The 15,223-nt window shown below is 35.9% G+C and overlaps 1 protein-coding gene across 8 annotated transcripts in view; it reads right to left on the bottom strand.

The window, feature by feature from the left end:
• Positions 1–15,223, bottom strand: part of ITSN1 (intersectin 1) — a 241,885-nt gene that overhangs the window by 95,236 nt on the left and 131,426 nt on the right. For all 8 annotated transcript variants that reach the window (XM_063639318.1, XM_063639319.1, XM_063639315.1 and 5 more), the window contains 2 exons: positions 11,246–11,333; positions 10,661–10,800 (listed from right to left, as the gene is read on the bottom strand). In XM_063639318.1, coding sequence (XP_063495388.1) covers positions 10,661–10,800; positions 11,246–11,333 — 228 coding nt within the window. The remainder of the gene's footprint in view (positions 1–10,660; positions 10,801–11,245; positions 11,334–15,223) is intronic.

The raw sequence follows: 15,223 nt of genomic DNA on the forward strand, positions 1-15,223 counted from the left end.
AGGCAGGACACAGCAGGAAAAGGTACTTTTGTAAGGCACAAATTGGACTGTTCCCTATGGCAGCAGACCTGACATGTGGAACAGAGGGAAGGGGAAAAGAAGGCTAAGACTGGAAAACAATGATGAAGCCTCACACTGACTGTTTAAAGTGCTGAGATCAGAAAATCAACCCTAGGGAGAAAGAAGTCCATTTTTCATCATCTTTCTCACTGCCATACCAAGGGATGTAAAACTTAATTTTAATGTGTTAAAATATCAGCAGTATTGGTTTTCATAGTAACCTGGAATCAAGAATAAATAATCAGTAATAATATGAATGAAAATTTCATTTTCAATACCATCAAATTCTTAAATAGGTTCAGAAAAAATAATTTACAGCAAAAGACTATACTTAAAAGGTATGCCACCCTGGCTAACACGGAGAAACCCCATCTCTACTAAAAATACAAAAAATTAGCCAGGCATGGTGGCGGGCGCCTGTAGTCCCAGCTACTCGGGAGGCTGAGGCAGGAGAATGGCGAGAACCCAGGGGGCAGAGCTTGCAGTGAGCCAAGATCGCGCCACTGCACTCTAGCCTGGGTGACAAAGCAAGACTCGGTCTCAAAAAAATATATAAAAAATAAAAAAGGTACGGAACTGGGAATTAAGAAACCAGGATTCTAATCTCAGGTCCCTGACATGAGCTGGCAGATGAATCAGAATAGACGATCTTTAGGTGTTCTTCTAGTTTTGGGATCTGTTAAATCTTAGACATTGTTCATCACATGAGTATTTATTTATTTCAGTGTCTGTTTTATTTAGAATTTTATTCTTAACTGCAAGAATAAGTAAAAAAAGCATAAGCAAAATAACCCTGAGCTGAAATTAAATACAAAGGAGTAAGAAATGACGGAAGAGAAATAACATTTCAGCTTGATGTTCAGGAATCTGATTATATATTAAAGAAAAGTCCTTATTTCATCCAGGAAAAAATGTATTTATGAGTGATATTCAAAATATTCAACAACAGGTACTGAACAACCAGAATGGACACTGGCCATGATGTATGAACATACTATAATAGATAGCCCATAGGCACAAATGAAGATTTTTCATTTCTCCCCAAGAATTACACCGCACATTTCCTTTCTATACTAGGCTCTTGTAACTAGATATGGATTTATAGATCATTGATTACCAGATGTAAGTAAAGCTAGTAATACATTAGGAGAGACTATAAAATTGAAAAGCTTGTAAGAAAAAGTGATTTTGAAGAATCTACAGAAAAAAAATCCTATCTATGACAGTTTCAAAAATAATTTTTAAATGTATCAAATACATGAAAAAAGATATTTAAATTTTTTAAACACACTTGTTTTTGAGTATAGCAGCATTTGAACCGATCTTAGGAACTGATTATGAAAGTTGCAGTTTCAAGTACCTCCAAGGAATGGAGCTTGCAGGAACCATAAAATAATAGATGACAAATAAGCTAACAGAAGGCTCTGGCACCTTATGATCCAGATTTCAAGATGGCAAAGTTTTTCTATCATTTCCTTCACCCAAGTCAAACACTGCTGAGATACACAGTTGTAAGGAAATCAACGTGCTGCCCAGAGGCAGGCATTGTGGGTCTTCTCTTTTCTTGGACTTAGGAGTTTACTATGGCATGAATCAAAATAAGCAGAACATGGATGATTTCTAAGTTGATAAACTTTTTAAAAAGTTGAACTTCCAAGAAGGCAATCTATTGAATGAAGAAATATACTCCTAAAAAAATGAGTGAATGACTCTCCTTCCTTTGCCACAACAAAGTCCTTGTAGAACACCTAGTTCTTTCACATAGGGGAGCAGATGGCTACACTACTCTCTCATTCTTCTCCATACTATTAAAGAGACTCAAGCACAGTTACAATTATTAAGAAGTATCCTTTTAACTCTTTCAGAAAAAAAAAAATTCAAAGTGACAAACAAATCTGGTGTCATTAAATTACATATCTAGGAAATAAGCAAATTATTGGCGGAAATGGCAAAGGAAAATTTCACCACACTGAAAGTATCAACTTTTCCTGGTAGGCAACTTGATTAAAATGACCCTGCAAATTCTATTAAATCCACATGGAATTTTTCACAGTTATTTTGCTATTATAACAGAAAGAAAACAAACAAGAAATTACCACGAATCAAAAGTCAGTATCTCACTTGGTTCTTCCTAAAATTACGTGATTTTTTTTCCTAAAACCAGTACTCTACAAAAACATGTTTCTTGGCTGGATATTAATCTAGCAATATAGTATGGAGTGTACAATTTTGATTTTTCTTCTATAAATTCTACTGAAGTGTATGACATGTTTTACACTAGGTAGAGTATATAATAATTTGATATTATCTACCAATAAAACATAATTACAGTACTTTCTTAAATAAGAAATTATTAAGTAGTCAAGAAATTTTGGCTGCATGTAACAAATACTTATGCAGGAAAAATAAAACTATAAAATGTGTAGTATATATACTACACACATATATTAAATATTAATATTAAATATTAAAATAAGTTTTTTTTAAAAAATCACAATTTATGCAGAATCATGAAAACACAGAGTTTCTTAACCAGGTTCCATGAATAAGCTTCAGCTCTGTGGATACTATGTTGCATGCAGACTTGGGGTATATGGGCATTTTTCTGGTGGAGAAAGCTCACAGCTTTTATTAGTCTCAAGGGGTCTTTGATCAAGCACAGCTCATGAACCACAATAAAAAATTATTGGCATATCAAGATTCTGTTTTGTATTAGTTAAGATAAATGAAAATCAACTTGCTTTTAATTTTCTTCCCTAGACCAAAGAGGGAAAAGTTACTTATTTCCCCTAAAGAACTAAGATATTTGAACCATAAAACAACTTTGGACATCCTATGGCACAGAGCCAAAGTATTTCAAAAGCAATCTGTTTGACAAATTGAATACCCAAGAAAATCCAACTATTTTTCCCCTGAGAAATGTGACTCAAGTTTACTGAAGATGGTTGTTCTATTGCTAAGCTAAAAGGCACAGAATCGCTTGATTTAATAACTGTGACTGTTTTTCCTTCATCTGGTCTTAGAGACACTCAAAAATACATGTATTATGTGAAAAAATATTACTTGAAATATAAAGTAGCATGCACCTGAACACTATGTATAGGATTCCTTTTCATAGACATTACTTTGCATAAATGTTTATGATGAGAAAAAATTAACTAGCAACAGGGGTCTGTGAAAGGAGACTAGCAGTTAATGGAAATCTATTTGCTGATTTAGATATTTAACTTTTTTGAAGGATTTTGCTTTTGGTTCGCCTCCAGATGTCTCTTGGAAATGAGAGACAAAAACAAACATAACTTAATTACTTAAATTTCATGAACTCAACACCATAAATCAAGATAAAATTATTTAGCTCACATATAACATTTATAATAATCTTCATACTGTTAATATTAAATTGACCTCATTAAAAAATGATGTAGCTACCAGCATCAGAAATTTCAGGTGTTTATCTATAATATCATATCCATAAAAAGTCAGAAGTAGAAGTGCTTTTCTGTAAATAAACATTATTTCTCACCTAGAGATAATATGTAGTACACAGTATCAAAATTTATAGAAGGCCTTTGGAGTTTTAAAATACATTAAATTTTTCAAATTAAGTGGTTGTGAAACAAATCAAGAGCTATTAAAGAAAGCCAGTTAACAAACTCCATGAGGTGAGAACTTGTGCCTGTATGGAAAATTTTGAAAAATAACGATTTCAGAACACAGAAACGATACCCAAATCAAGGTAAACTGATAGCCCATTTATCACAAAATTATAAATTTATTCATTCATTTAAAAAATTTATTTATTTAGAGATAGGGTCTCACTGTGTTGTCCAGGCTGGAGTACAGTAGCTATTCACAGGCACGATCACAGCCTTGAACATCTGGCTTCATGTGATCCTCCCACCTCAGCCTCCTGAGATACATGTCACTGTACCAGGCTACGTTTATTCATTCTTGATGCATTAAAACTGAGAGGACTACACAGAAAAAGATACACTGATTGGTTATTTATTTATTTGAGATGGAGTCTTACCCTGTTGCTCAGGCTGGAGTGCAGTGGCATGATCTCAGCTCTCCGCAACCTCTGCCTCCCAAGTTCAAGTGATTCTCCTGCCTCAGCCTCCCAAGCAGCTGGGAGTACAGGTGCGTGCCACCACACCCAGCCAATTTTTGTATTTTAGTAGAGACAGGATTTTGCCATGTTGGCCAGGCTGGTCTCAAACTCCTGACCTCAAGTGATCCACTCACCTTGAACTCCCAAAGTGCTAGGATTATAGGCTAGAGCCACCGCACCTGGCCTGATTGGTTATTTAAATTCTGAAATGGGATATACTGTTTGAAAACATGTTCAAAAATTTAAATTTGAAGTCAATATTTAACAAAATAATAAGACTATTTCCCATGGCACAAAATGGTAGTCAATGTATCACAAGTGCTAAGGGAGACTGGAGCAAGGTGTGTGTGGAAGGGGGTGGGCAGAAGAGCTAGAAGCTCCTGTCCTCTCTGCAATAGGAATAGGTAATCAGACACCCTCCACCATGAGGCTTTGGGAAGTACCCTTGGGAAGTATTACCAGAAAGAGAAAACTGATTCCAGTTTGTCCTGAAAATCTGAATTTCCCTCAAAGTGTCTGCTTTAGTCACAAAGCAATATTCCATTAAGAGAAGAAAGTATTTTTTCAAAAGACTGAGTTCTTCTTAACCCTTTCCCAAATTACCTTTTATGAAATTTTTACAACCTTAAAAACAAAAAAACCCCACGCTATAACTAAAAAACAACCAAGCAGCCTACTGGTATGGCACAGAATCTGATAGAATGAGAGCTAGGGCATTTTATTACTTCTATGCAGAAGAGGTCTTTTCTGAAGGATCATACAGGTAAAAATAAAATTTTAGCTTGAACAAAATGAAAGAACCAAACATTATTCTAATTATGAGAAAGCAACATGGTTATTTGAATTCATAGTGATTTCTCTCACTGTCTCTGCACCTCCTCTTTCTGAGTCTTTCTCCTTCCTTCATTGTTTCCCTTCACAAGCATTTTTTTCCCTGACTTCTTACTCTGTTCTGCAGTTCTTTCTCCAGCTCTTTTCTTTTTTCCTCTGGTTGCTAAACATTTTGCCTTTCACTGCCTTCATAATGAATGAGCCTCCCATGAAAACAAATGTCTGAAACCAAGAGTATAAAGGCTTTAGTTAAGCAAACAACCTCATTTACTACAACTGGCCTTCTCAATTCAACATCGATTCAGTTCTAAGAGCAATTTTTAGAACAGGTAGCATTATGGGGAGAATTTATATTTCTAACAGCCTCTTGTGTCTAATTTTTGAAGTCTGGATTTCCCAAGTATACTAAGGAATTAAATCAAAATTGTGAATTAGTCTTAAATACTCAAACTTTGCTAGAAAATAAAATGCTATACACATTTGGAATAGTATACTGACCATAGTATGTCTCCCATGATGGAAATATGCACATGACCCAAGTAACAACTAAGCGCTTTCACATTTTTGCAGACAAGCTCAAATTCAATGATCTAAAATGCTTATTAAAAAGACAAGACTACAATATACAGTACCTTGTCCAGCTTGTAATTCAGTTTACACCACCATACACACACACAACTTGTCAATAGGAAAGAATCAATCATACTCCACGATTAATAATAACTAATAATTAACTTTTATAAAGAAGGCTTAGTACTTCATGGTAAATGCTATCTTAGACACTGAGCACTCATCTGCGCAGGGGAAACTGAAGCACAGAGCTGGAGATGGTTCATCATTCTTAGTCTGAGAAAGATGTGCATTGCCTGAGTAGGGCATGGAGACCTTTAGAAAGAAGTCTAAGTGGATGACGCAGCCCAGGAGAACTGCCAGGCACTGCAACACTGCCTCCTCCATTGCCACTGACTGGAAGAAAGAAATGCTCAAATGTAAACGGCCATTCACATTAGGACTTGTCCAGTACACACTGACTAGACAGGAACCAACAAGGACTTAACTTTTCAACATGAAACATAAAATCTAGCTCCGTTGGGTGTTGGATTCTCCTTATTTGACCTCTTAAAGGAGCCTGGAAAACTACAAGCTGTACTCTATGCTGCTGCTCCATGTTAGAGCTAAGACATTAAAATATGGAACATTAGGCTGTCAGTGCCAAGGAAAACTGCTACAATAACTACTGACATAGCCAAGGTCAAGGTAAAGTCAGGTGCTACTGTCCAAAAAGTCCTGGCAGTAAAGTTATTTAACACTTGTTTGAATGATAATTTTATGCCTACAGGTAAGCACTGTGTGTAAGAAAAACAACTATCCTTTTGGTACATAGAGTCTCCAAAAAAGTTGGGAGTTTTAATTTTCGTGTAAACTGAAGTAAAAGTCATAGATAATAATTTTAAATTGTTGTTTCTAGAACGTGGATTTGAGAAGACTACCAATTTCTTAATAAGGTATTTGTTACATATAGAATGCATTTTAAAAGCAGAAATTAATGGTAAATAAATTTTATCCACTGAATTAAAACTATTTTAAGATGTACTAATTCATGCTAGCAATAACCACAATCAAATTAATTATTCCTGGTTAATTCACTGTTCAAAAATTTCATTTGATAATCAAAAACCTAAAATTTATCATGCATAGCAAGGGCAGCATAAGTACAAAGGCTGCCAATTGGGGAATTTGTAGCATAAGAGCTTCAATATTTCAGGGTGCTATCGTTTCTCCTCTTCTCCCACCCTCCCTGTTTTTACAGGCTTATTTAAAACCCAAAAGGCAAAGTTTATTTGCTACAGTAAGATTCCTGTTTCCTTTCTCAAGTAATTATTGGTTTGGGTGGTAAATAGAAAGATATTTACATCTTAGGATCTTTTTTTGAATATATAAACATGATACCTAAAAGGTAAATATCTATTAAAATGCATGGAAAAACAGCCTTTTTTGGAAAACAAAAAATGAGCCTTCAATTTCCATGGATTAGGTAGAAACTTAAAGGCCCACGACTTTGAATATGGAGCCATTTAACAGAAGACCACAATTATAAGTATGCCTTATGTTTTCAATAGGTTGCTTCCTGTAAGAAACAAATACCTGTTAACCTGTAACTTTTTCCTCTTTAATTAATGCTTTGAGAATTTCTGTCTTTGCTTATCAGATTTTGGGTAGGGAAGGGAGGAATGTAATTCTTCCTGAACTGAAGAAAATGGGAGAAATCCACAAAAGACAAATTAATCTGAGCAAGACATTCTAGAGGAAAGAACTAAATCAGATTGTATGTTAAAAGAAAAGGAAAGTATAAGTGTATTTAGTTTTTTTTTTTTACTAAATACGCTTCCTATACTTCCTAATCACTGTCTTATAACTCAGAATCTGGGCTGAACCAGGGTACAATTATTCCCTGTATTACCTTTATACCTAAGAAACTGGACTTAACTCTGAGCATGCATCAAAGTAGGTGAATGACTTATTGCAATTTACTCAAAATAGTGAGAATCAGTTTTTGTTAAATATTATCCTCATTTGTGGAGCCAGCCACTTAATATAGATTTAGTAACCTGATCAACTAATTTTAAAATTCTGTACTCTGTAAGGTACTCCTCCAGTGTTACAGTACTAATCTATAATGAGGGAATTGCATTTCCTTCTTCCAGGTGAACAATCTACGTGAACATGAAATACAAAAGAACAGGAAGCCCTAATTTCTTTTCTGTACTCTCCAGCTGGCTTCCTTTAGGGAAAGGAAGGTTTAGGATACAGCAAATTCACACCATCAGGTTAGATGTGTGAAATGACACATCCCAGGAAGGCAGAAGTAATTTTTGCATCATCAGTGTGGATGCTCTAAAGGCACTGCCAATCAAGAGGGGCACTGAAGAAACCCCAAGGGTCAGGAGACTGGCTCTTCCTGGTCTATCTCTTCATCCACGAAAACACAGTTGCTAATGGACACATGCTCTAAAGTGAGAAAAAAAGTATTTCATTTTCCAGTGTGGCTACAACAAAGAAAAGTGGGCAAGTGACACTTAAGAGACTAAATGATAAATCCATCTCTGAGTTGTCTCAATCAAATTCTATAAATCTTTTGATTCTCCAATTTAATTGTTTGTTTTGGCTTTACCAGGTTTGAGGGGAATACTAGAGATAATAACCATAACACAACGTATTCACTAAGTCCTCCAAATGCGTGTTAAATAACAAAACAATATAGTTATACTGACCTGTGATTTGTTTACTGTTTTGTTTGTTTGTTTTTTGAGACAGGGTCTCACTCTGTTGCCCAGGCTGGAGTAAAGTGGCACAATCATGGCTCACTGCAGCCCCGACCTCCCAGACTCAAGTGATTCTCTGACCTCAGCTTCTCAAGTAGCTGGGACTACAGGCACACGCCACCATACCCGACTAATTTTTGTGTTTTTTTGTTTGTTTGTTTTTGTTTTTTGTAGAGACAGGGTTTCACCCTTTTGCCCAGGCTGGTCTCAAATGATCCACCTGCTCAAGTGATCTACCTGCCTCCCAAAGTGCTGGGATTACAGGCACATACCACCGCACCAGGCCTGACCTGTGATTTTTTTAAACTCATCATATTAATTAAAGTTAGAAAGCCAAAATTAAAATTAAAAAGCAAGAAGAAATATTCTTATTTAAAAATAAGCATATTTGGAAAAATGGCTAGTGGAAAAGGGGGCTAAAACTGGCCTTTATGTAAGAAACTCTGTGACACTGAAAGCAGCCATAGTCAATTAAACAAAGTAGGGGTGACTCGCCACATATTAAGGGTGTTCTCTTTAGTAATGGCAACAGCAATTCAATCACCAAAATTATTTAATCTTCTAGACATTTATCAAAAGCCTCTCACTACAGTATCATTTTCTAATACCTGAACCTTGTTTAGGGGAGTCAAATTTCTAGAAAAAGAATCTTAATGTGAAGGCACAAATCTGGACTACTGCCTGGGTTCAGAAGAGAGCTTAATATTTAACAGTTTATATCCCAAGAGACTATTAAAAAGCAATGCAGGCTTTGCAACACTGCTTTTTTTTTTTTTTTTATAAAAGAGACAAGTGACAATGAAAGTTTATGTGAGCATACTTTAATTAAACTTATTCTTTTTTGTTTTTTTGTTCTGTTTTTAATTGCACTTATTCTAGAGATGGTTAATTTACAGCTGTACTTCCAATACTGACATACCACACATAATCATATATGCATGAATATAGAACATATATAGTGTACACACATACACACACCATGTAAGCATGAAAGCAAAGTGAAGAAAAATCCTAAGTTGGCTCAAATAGTATTTCCCCTAAGAGCACTTTCCTGGAATTGTACAGTTGAGAAAAGATCATTACCTAATACTCTGAAAGAACAGCACACATACCTCAAACTCAGATGTCTAGACAATTTGGCCTAGAATCTCAATCCAAAAGTCAACTATTATAAAAGTTTCAAATATGCTAATTTTTAATTTTGTTTTTAGAATTATAGAATAGGAGTTTTACTTCTTCCTACTGTCAAAAGCTGAATTGGCTTAAAAAGAATTTTAAGTTAGAAAAGGAAAACAAATATTTGGAGGGGAAAAAAGTATAACATCCAATTTCTTATAAGAATAACAAAAACGCTAATATCTACATACATCTAAAGTAGTATATGATTGTTTATAAGAAATAAACTGTTTGTGTTCTGATTTTAAGAATTAACATTCCTTTTTTTTGAGACAGAGTCTTGCTCTGTCACCCAGGCTAGAGTGCAGTGGCGTGATCTTGGCTCACCGCAAGCTCTGCCTCCCGGGTTCACGCCATTCTCCTGCCTCAGCCTCCCAAGTAGCTGGAACTACAGGCGCCCACCACCACACTGGCTAATTTTTTGTATTTTTAGTAGAGACGGGGTTTCACCGTGTTAGCCAGGATGGTCTCAATCACCTGACCTCGTGATCCGCCTGCCTCGGCCTCCCAAAGGGCTGGGATTACAGGCATGAGCCACCACGCCCGGCCAAGAATTAACATTCTTAAGATGATACAGTTGTAAAGTTAAATCAGAAACACCAAATCTGAAAGAGGCTGTGATCTAATCATTTTACATTTCCTCAGAGTTTTGGCATTTTCCCAATTTTACTGTGCAAATGTGACAAAACCATACACCACTTCTGCCACAAGAGACAAAAGCAATTACTCCACTAAAACAGTAAGATTTAAAAATGAGGTAACAAAATAAAGATCTACATTTAAGTGCAATGAAGATAAGAAGTGGCAGAAAAATTCTTAGTTTTAAAAAAGAAAACAATCCCTTTTAGTAGTATTCAAAGAACATAAGAAAGATAAAGCTTTTGGAATCAACTTGATGTGATCATAAACAGACAAAAGAATGGAGATGTGTCAAAATGTGATTCAGGTTAAAAACAGATGTCATGCTGGGGCCACTCATTCAGCCCTAACTTATAGATGCCAAATTCATTTTTATATTTTCAAGGAGAAAAGTGCAATTTAGATTGTCTCACAATGGCATAATAAATTTTTCTGCCTGTGATTAAATAGCAACTAATCATTTGGACAGTTAAAAAAATTAAAGGTAGGACATACATGCTGGCACACATAGAAGAGTTACCTTTAGCTGATTATTGAAAATATCAATCTCCTGTAGTTTTGATCTAGTTTCTTTCTCCACTTCATCCAGTTGGTCTCGTAGCTGCTGCCGAGCTAGTTCTTTTGCTTCTAAGGCTCTTTTAAGTGTAACAAGTGAATCTCCTATTTTAGAAAAACATTGCAAAGATAAGAAAAACTTTAATTTGCAGTGAGGAAAATGTTTTTTAATGTTCTCATTTCACTTAAGGAAATTCTTACTCATTAAAAAATAAGAAAAGGCCGGGCACAGTGGCCTATGCCTGTAATCCCAGCACTTTGGGGGACCAAAGTGGGTGGATCACCTGGGGTCAGGAGTTCGAGACTAGCCTGGCCAATATAGTGAAACCCCATCTCTACTAAAAATACAAAAACTAGCTGGGTGTGGTGGCAGGCACCTGTAGTCCCAGCTACTTGGGACGCTGAGGCAAGAGAATATTCAATCCGGGAGGCGGAGGTTACAGTGGGCCGAGATTGCACCACTGCACTTCAGCCGGGGGGACAGAGTGAGACTCTGTCTCAAAAAAAGAAAGAATAAAGAAAAAGTCAACTTTAAAAATAAAACACCTACTGTGCAAACTGTTCTGCTGAACTTGTTTTAATTGGTCATTGAGTATCTGTTTTTCTGGAATAAGTCTTCCAAGCATTTGCTGAGATTCCTGGGAAGGAAGGAGGAAAATAGTAATGAATGACAGGGAAGGCTACCACGTCTACATTAAGATCCAGGCAGAGCTTAAGTCAGTTTTCTCAGACTCTTCCCAAATCCTGTATGGTGAAGCTGCGTTTAATTATTAATTAGGTGTGGCTCCTGCTTTCTTGCCAAGAAATTAACTCTGTTTGCCAAATGCTTTTCCCTAGACAGTTATAGCTTCCCTGACATTTCTTATATTTTTGTTGACTTACTGGATATTTACAAGCTTCAAAAAATGTACATTAAGTACTACTCCACAGAGATAAACTGAAGTAATGATCTTCCAATGGCACCGGGATCAAATGCAAATGCAGTGATCCTACTGTTTGTAAACTAACTCAGTGGTCTAAATAGGAGCTACCCTATTACTCTATTCTGAACTTTGATACTTACTAAGGCTGAACTTAGGTTTACCGTATACCTGAAGTTGGAAACAGAAATCAAAGATTTTTAACAACTAGAATCTTAGTGGCTGTATATATTTTTCCACCACACTGGATGGACGGAATTTTAAACAGGTACACAAAAGTTTTGAAGCAACTATTTTTTTAAATGACACAAGAAAAAAGTTAACCCACACTGCACAGGCTGTTTGGAATTTTTGTGGTTAACTTGCCAAGCACAGTATTTGCTTAAATTTAGCCGAAAATATCCTGTATAGTTTCTGCACGTTTCAGTAAAATGGCAGTCTTCCCAGATTATAATAAAGAATATTTGAATTTTATTTTTACCTTGATAAAAAATGAGCTGTACGTATTGACTTTTTGTTTGAAAAACTAAAAATGCCTTAATTAAAATTTTTCATCAGAAGCTAAAAACCAGTCCATTTTCGAATAACCACCTTTAGATACAGACTGGCTTATGTGGAATAAATCTCTGTGTAATGTATGTCTAAATGGTAGAAAGAGTTAACTCAATAGCTAGAATTTAGAAGCATCTTCTCCTATGAATAATCTATACCAGAAAAAAAAAATCTTGATAAAACAGAATACACGAATCAGATCTAACTTATCTCCAAAGCAAGTATCTGCTAATCCCTGTACAGAAACGGAACCAATATCTGATTACCTACTACACACTTTTCTTTCTTCAAAGAATGTTTCATTTTTCACTTCATTACATTTTTGGGAATCCTGATTTTTATCATATTATCAATAAGCGAACATTCTTTTTTTTTTATTATACTTTAGGTTTTAGGGTACCTGTGCACAATGTGCAGGTTTGTTACATATGTATCCATGTGCCATGTTGATTTCCTGCACCCATTAACTCGTCATTTAGCATTAGGTATATCTCCTAATGCTGTCCCTCCCCCCTCCCCCAACCCCACAACAGTCCCCAGAGTGTGATGTTCCCCTTCCTGTGTCCATGAGTTCTCATTGTTCAATTCCCACCTATGAGTGAGAACATGCAGTGTTTGGCTTTTTGTCCTTGCGATAGTTTACTGAGAATGATGTTTTCCAGTTTCATCCATGTCCCTACAAAGGACATGAACTCATCATTTTTTATGGCTGCATAGTATTCCATGGTGTATATGTGACACATCTCTTAATCCAGTCTATAGTTGTTGGACATTTGGGTTGGTTCCAAGTCTTTGCTATTGTGAATAGTGCCGCAATAAACATACGTGTGCATGTGTCTTTATAGCAGCATGATTTATAGTCCTTTGGGTATATACCCAGTAATGGGATGGCTGGGTCAAATGGTATTTCTAGTTCTAGATCCCTAAGGAATCGCCACACTGACTTCCACAATGGTTGAACTAGTTTACAGTCCCACCAACAGTGTAAAAGTGTTCCTATTTCTCCACATCCTCTCCAGCACCTGTTGTTTCCTGATTTTTTAATGATGGCCATTCTAACTGGTGTGAGATGGTATCTCACTGTGGTTTTGATTTGCATTTCTCTGATGGCCAGTGATGATGAGCATTTCTTCATGTGTTTTTTGGCTGCATAAATGTCTTCTTTTGAGAAGTGTCTGTTCATGTCCTTTGCCCACTTTTTGATGGGGTTTTTTTTTTCTTGTAAATTTGTTTGAGTTCATTGTAGATTCTGGATATTAGCCCTTTGTCAGATGAGTAGGTTGCAAAAATTTTCTCCCATTCTGTAGGTTGCCTGTTCACTCTGATGGTAGTTTCTTTTGCTGTGCAGAAGCTCTTTAGTTTAATTAGATCCCATTTGTCAATTTTGGCTTTTGTTGCCATTGCTTTTGGTGTTTTAGACATGAAGTCCTTGCCCATGCCTATGTCCTGAATGGTATTGCCTAGGTTTTCTTGTAGGATTTTAATGGTTTTAGATCTAACATTTAAGCCTTTAATCCATCTTGAATTAATTTATGTATAAGGTGTAAGGAAGGGATCCAGTTTAAGCTTTCTACATATGGCTAGCCAGTTTTCCCAGGACCATTTATTAAATAGGGAATCCTTTCCCCATTTCTTGTTTTTGTCAGGTTTGTCAAAGATCAGATAGTTGTTGATATGCGGCATCATTTCTGAGGGCTCTGTTCTGTTCCATTGATCTATGTCTCTGTTGTGGTACCAGTACCATCCCCATCAAGCTACCAATGACTTTCTTCACAGAATTGGAAAAAACTACTTTAAAGTTCATATGGAACCAAAAAAGAGCCCACATCGCCAAGTCAATCCTAAGCCAAAAGAACAAAGCTGGAGGCATCACGCTACCTGACTTCAAACTATACTACAAGGCTACAGTAACCAAATAAGCAAACATTCTAAGCATCAATCTTAAAGAATAAAAATTGTACTTGGTCATATAGTATTAGGTGATAATACTTAGTTTAATAAACACATGGCCTCATCCCTAAATTTTCCAGGAGATTATTTTATGAAACTTCACCTCAAGAGTTAACGAAAGACACATAAAGAGAGTTAACACATAGAAAAATATACTTAGGCCAAGGTGGGCGGATCACCTGAGGTCAGGAGTTCGAGAACAGCCTGGCCAACATGGTGAAACCCCCCCATCTCTACAAAAAATATAAAAATTAGCCGGGCATGGTGGCGCTTGCCTGTAATCCCAGCTACTGGGGAGGCTGAGGCAGCAGAATCACTTGAACACAGGAAGCAGAGGTTGCAGTGAGCCAAGATCGTGCCACTGCATTCCAGCCTGGGCAACAGTGAGACTTTGTCTCAAAAAAAAAAAAAAAGAAAAGAAATATATACTTTAAAAAGGTGCATGCATTTTGTAATATTTTAAAATAATTTCCAGCAATCAACTTGTGGTACTTTTTACTTTACAAATCTCAAATTTCAAATGTATAAGGACTTTCTTCAGACTTCAAAGTACATGAAACAACTGAACAGAAATGAAAGGAAGATATACAAATCCACAATGATCAGGGTTTCAGTGTTCCACTCTCAGTAGCTAATAAAAGCAGTCACAAAATCAGTCAAGACATAGGAGACTTGAAGACCACCATGAATCAACTTGATCTCACTGACATTTAGGGGACACTCTACCTAATTACAACAGCATGCACATTCTTTTCAAGCACCCATAGAATATTCCCCAAGACAGATCATATGCTGAGCCATAAATCTCAATAAATGTGAAAGAATTCGAAGAAATTACAAAGAAAATTTTTAAAAGATTTTGAATTGAATAAATATGAAAATGCAACATATTAAAAATTTGTGGGATATGGCAATGTGAGTGTTTAGATCGAAATTTAAAGCTTAAAATGTTTGTATCAAAAATGAAGGTCCAAAATCAATTATCTAAACTTCCTCCTTATGAAGCTTGAGAAAACAAAATTAAACCCCAAATAAGTAAATGGAAGAAACAAGAGAAAAAGAACAAAAATAAAACAGAAAACAGACATACCACAGAGAAAATCAAT

The sequence above is a fragment of the Symphalangus syndactylus genome, chromosome 5 (assembly GCF_028878055.3).
Source record: "Symphalangus syndactylus isolate Jambi chromosome 5, NHGRI_mSymSyn1-v2.1_pri, whole genome shotgun sequence".
NCBI lineage: Eukaryota > Metazoa > Chordata > Mammalia > Primates > Hylobatidae > Symphalangus > Symphalangus syndactylus.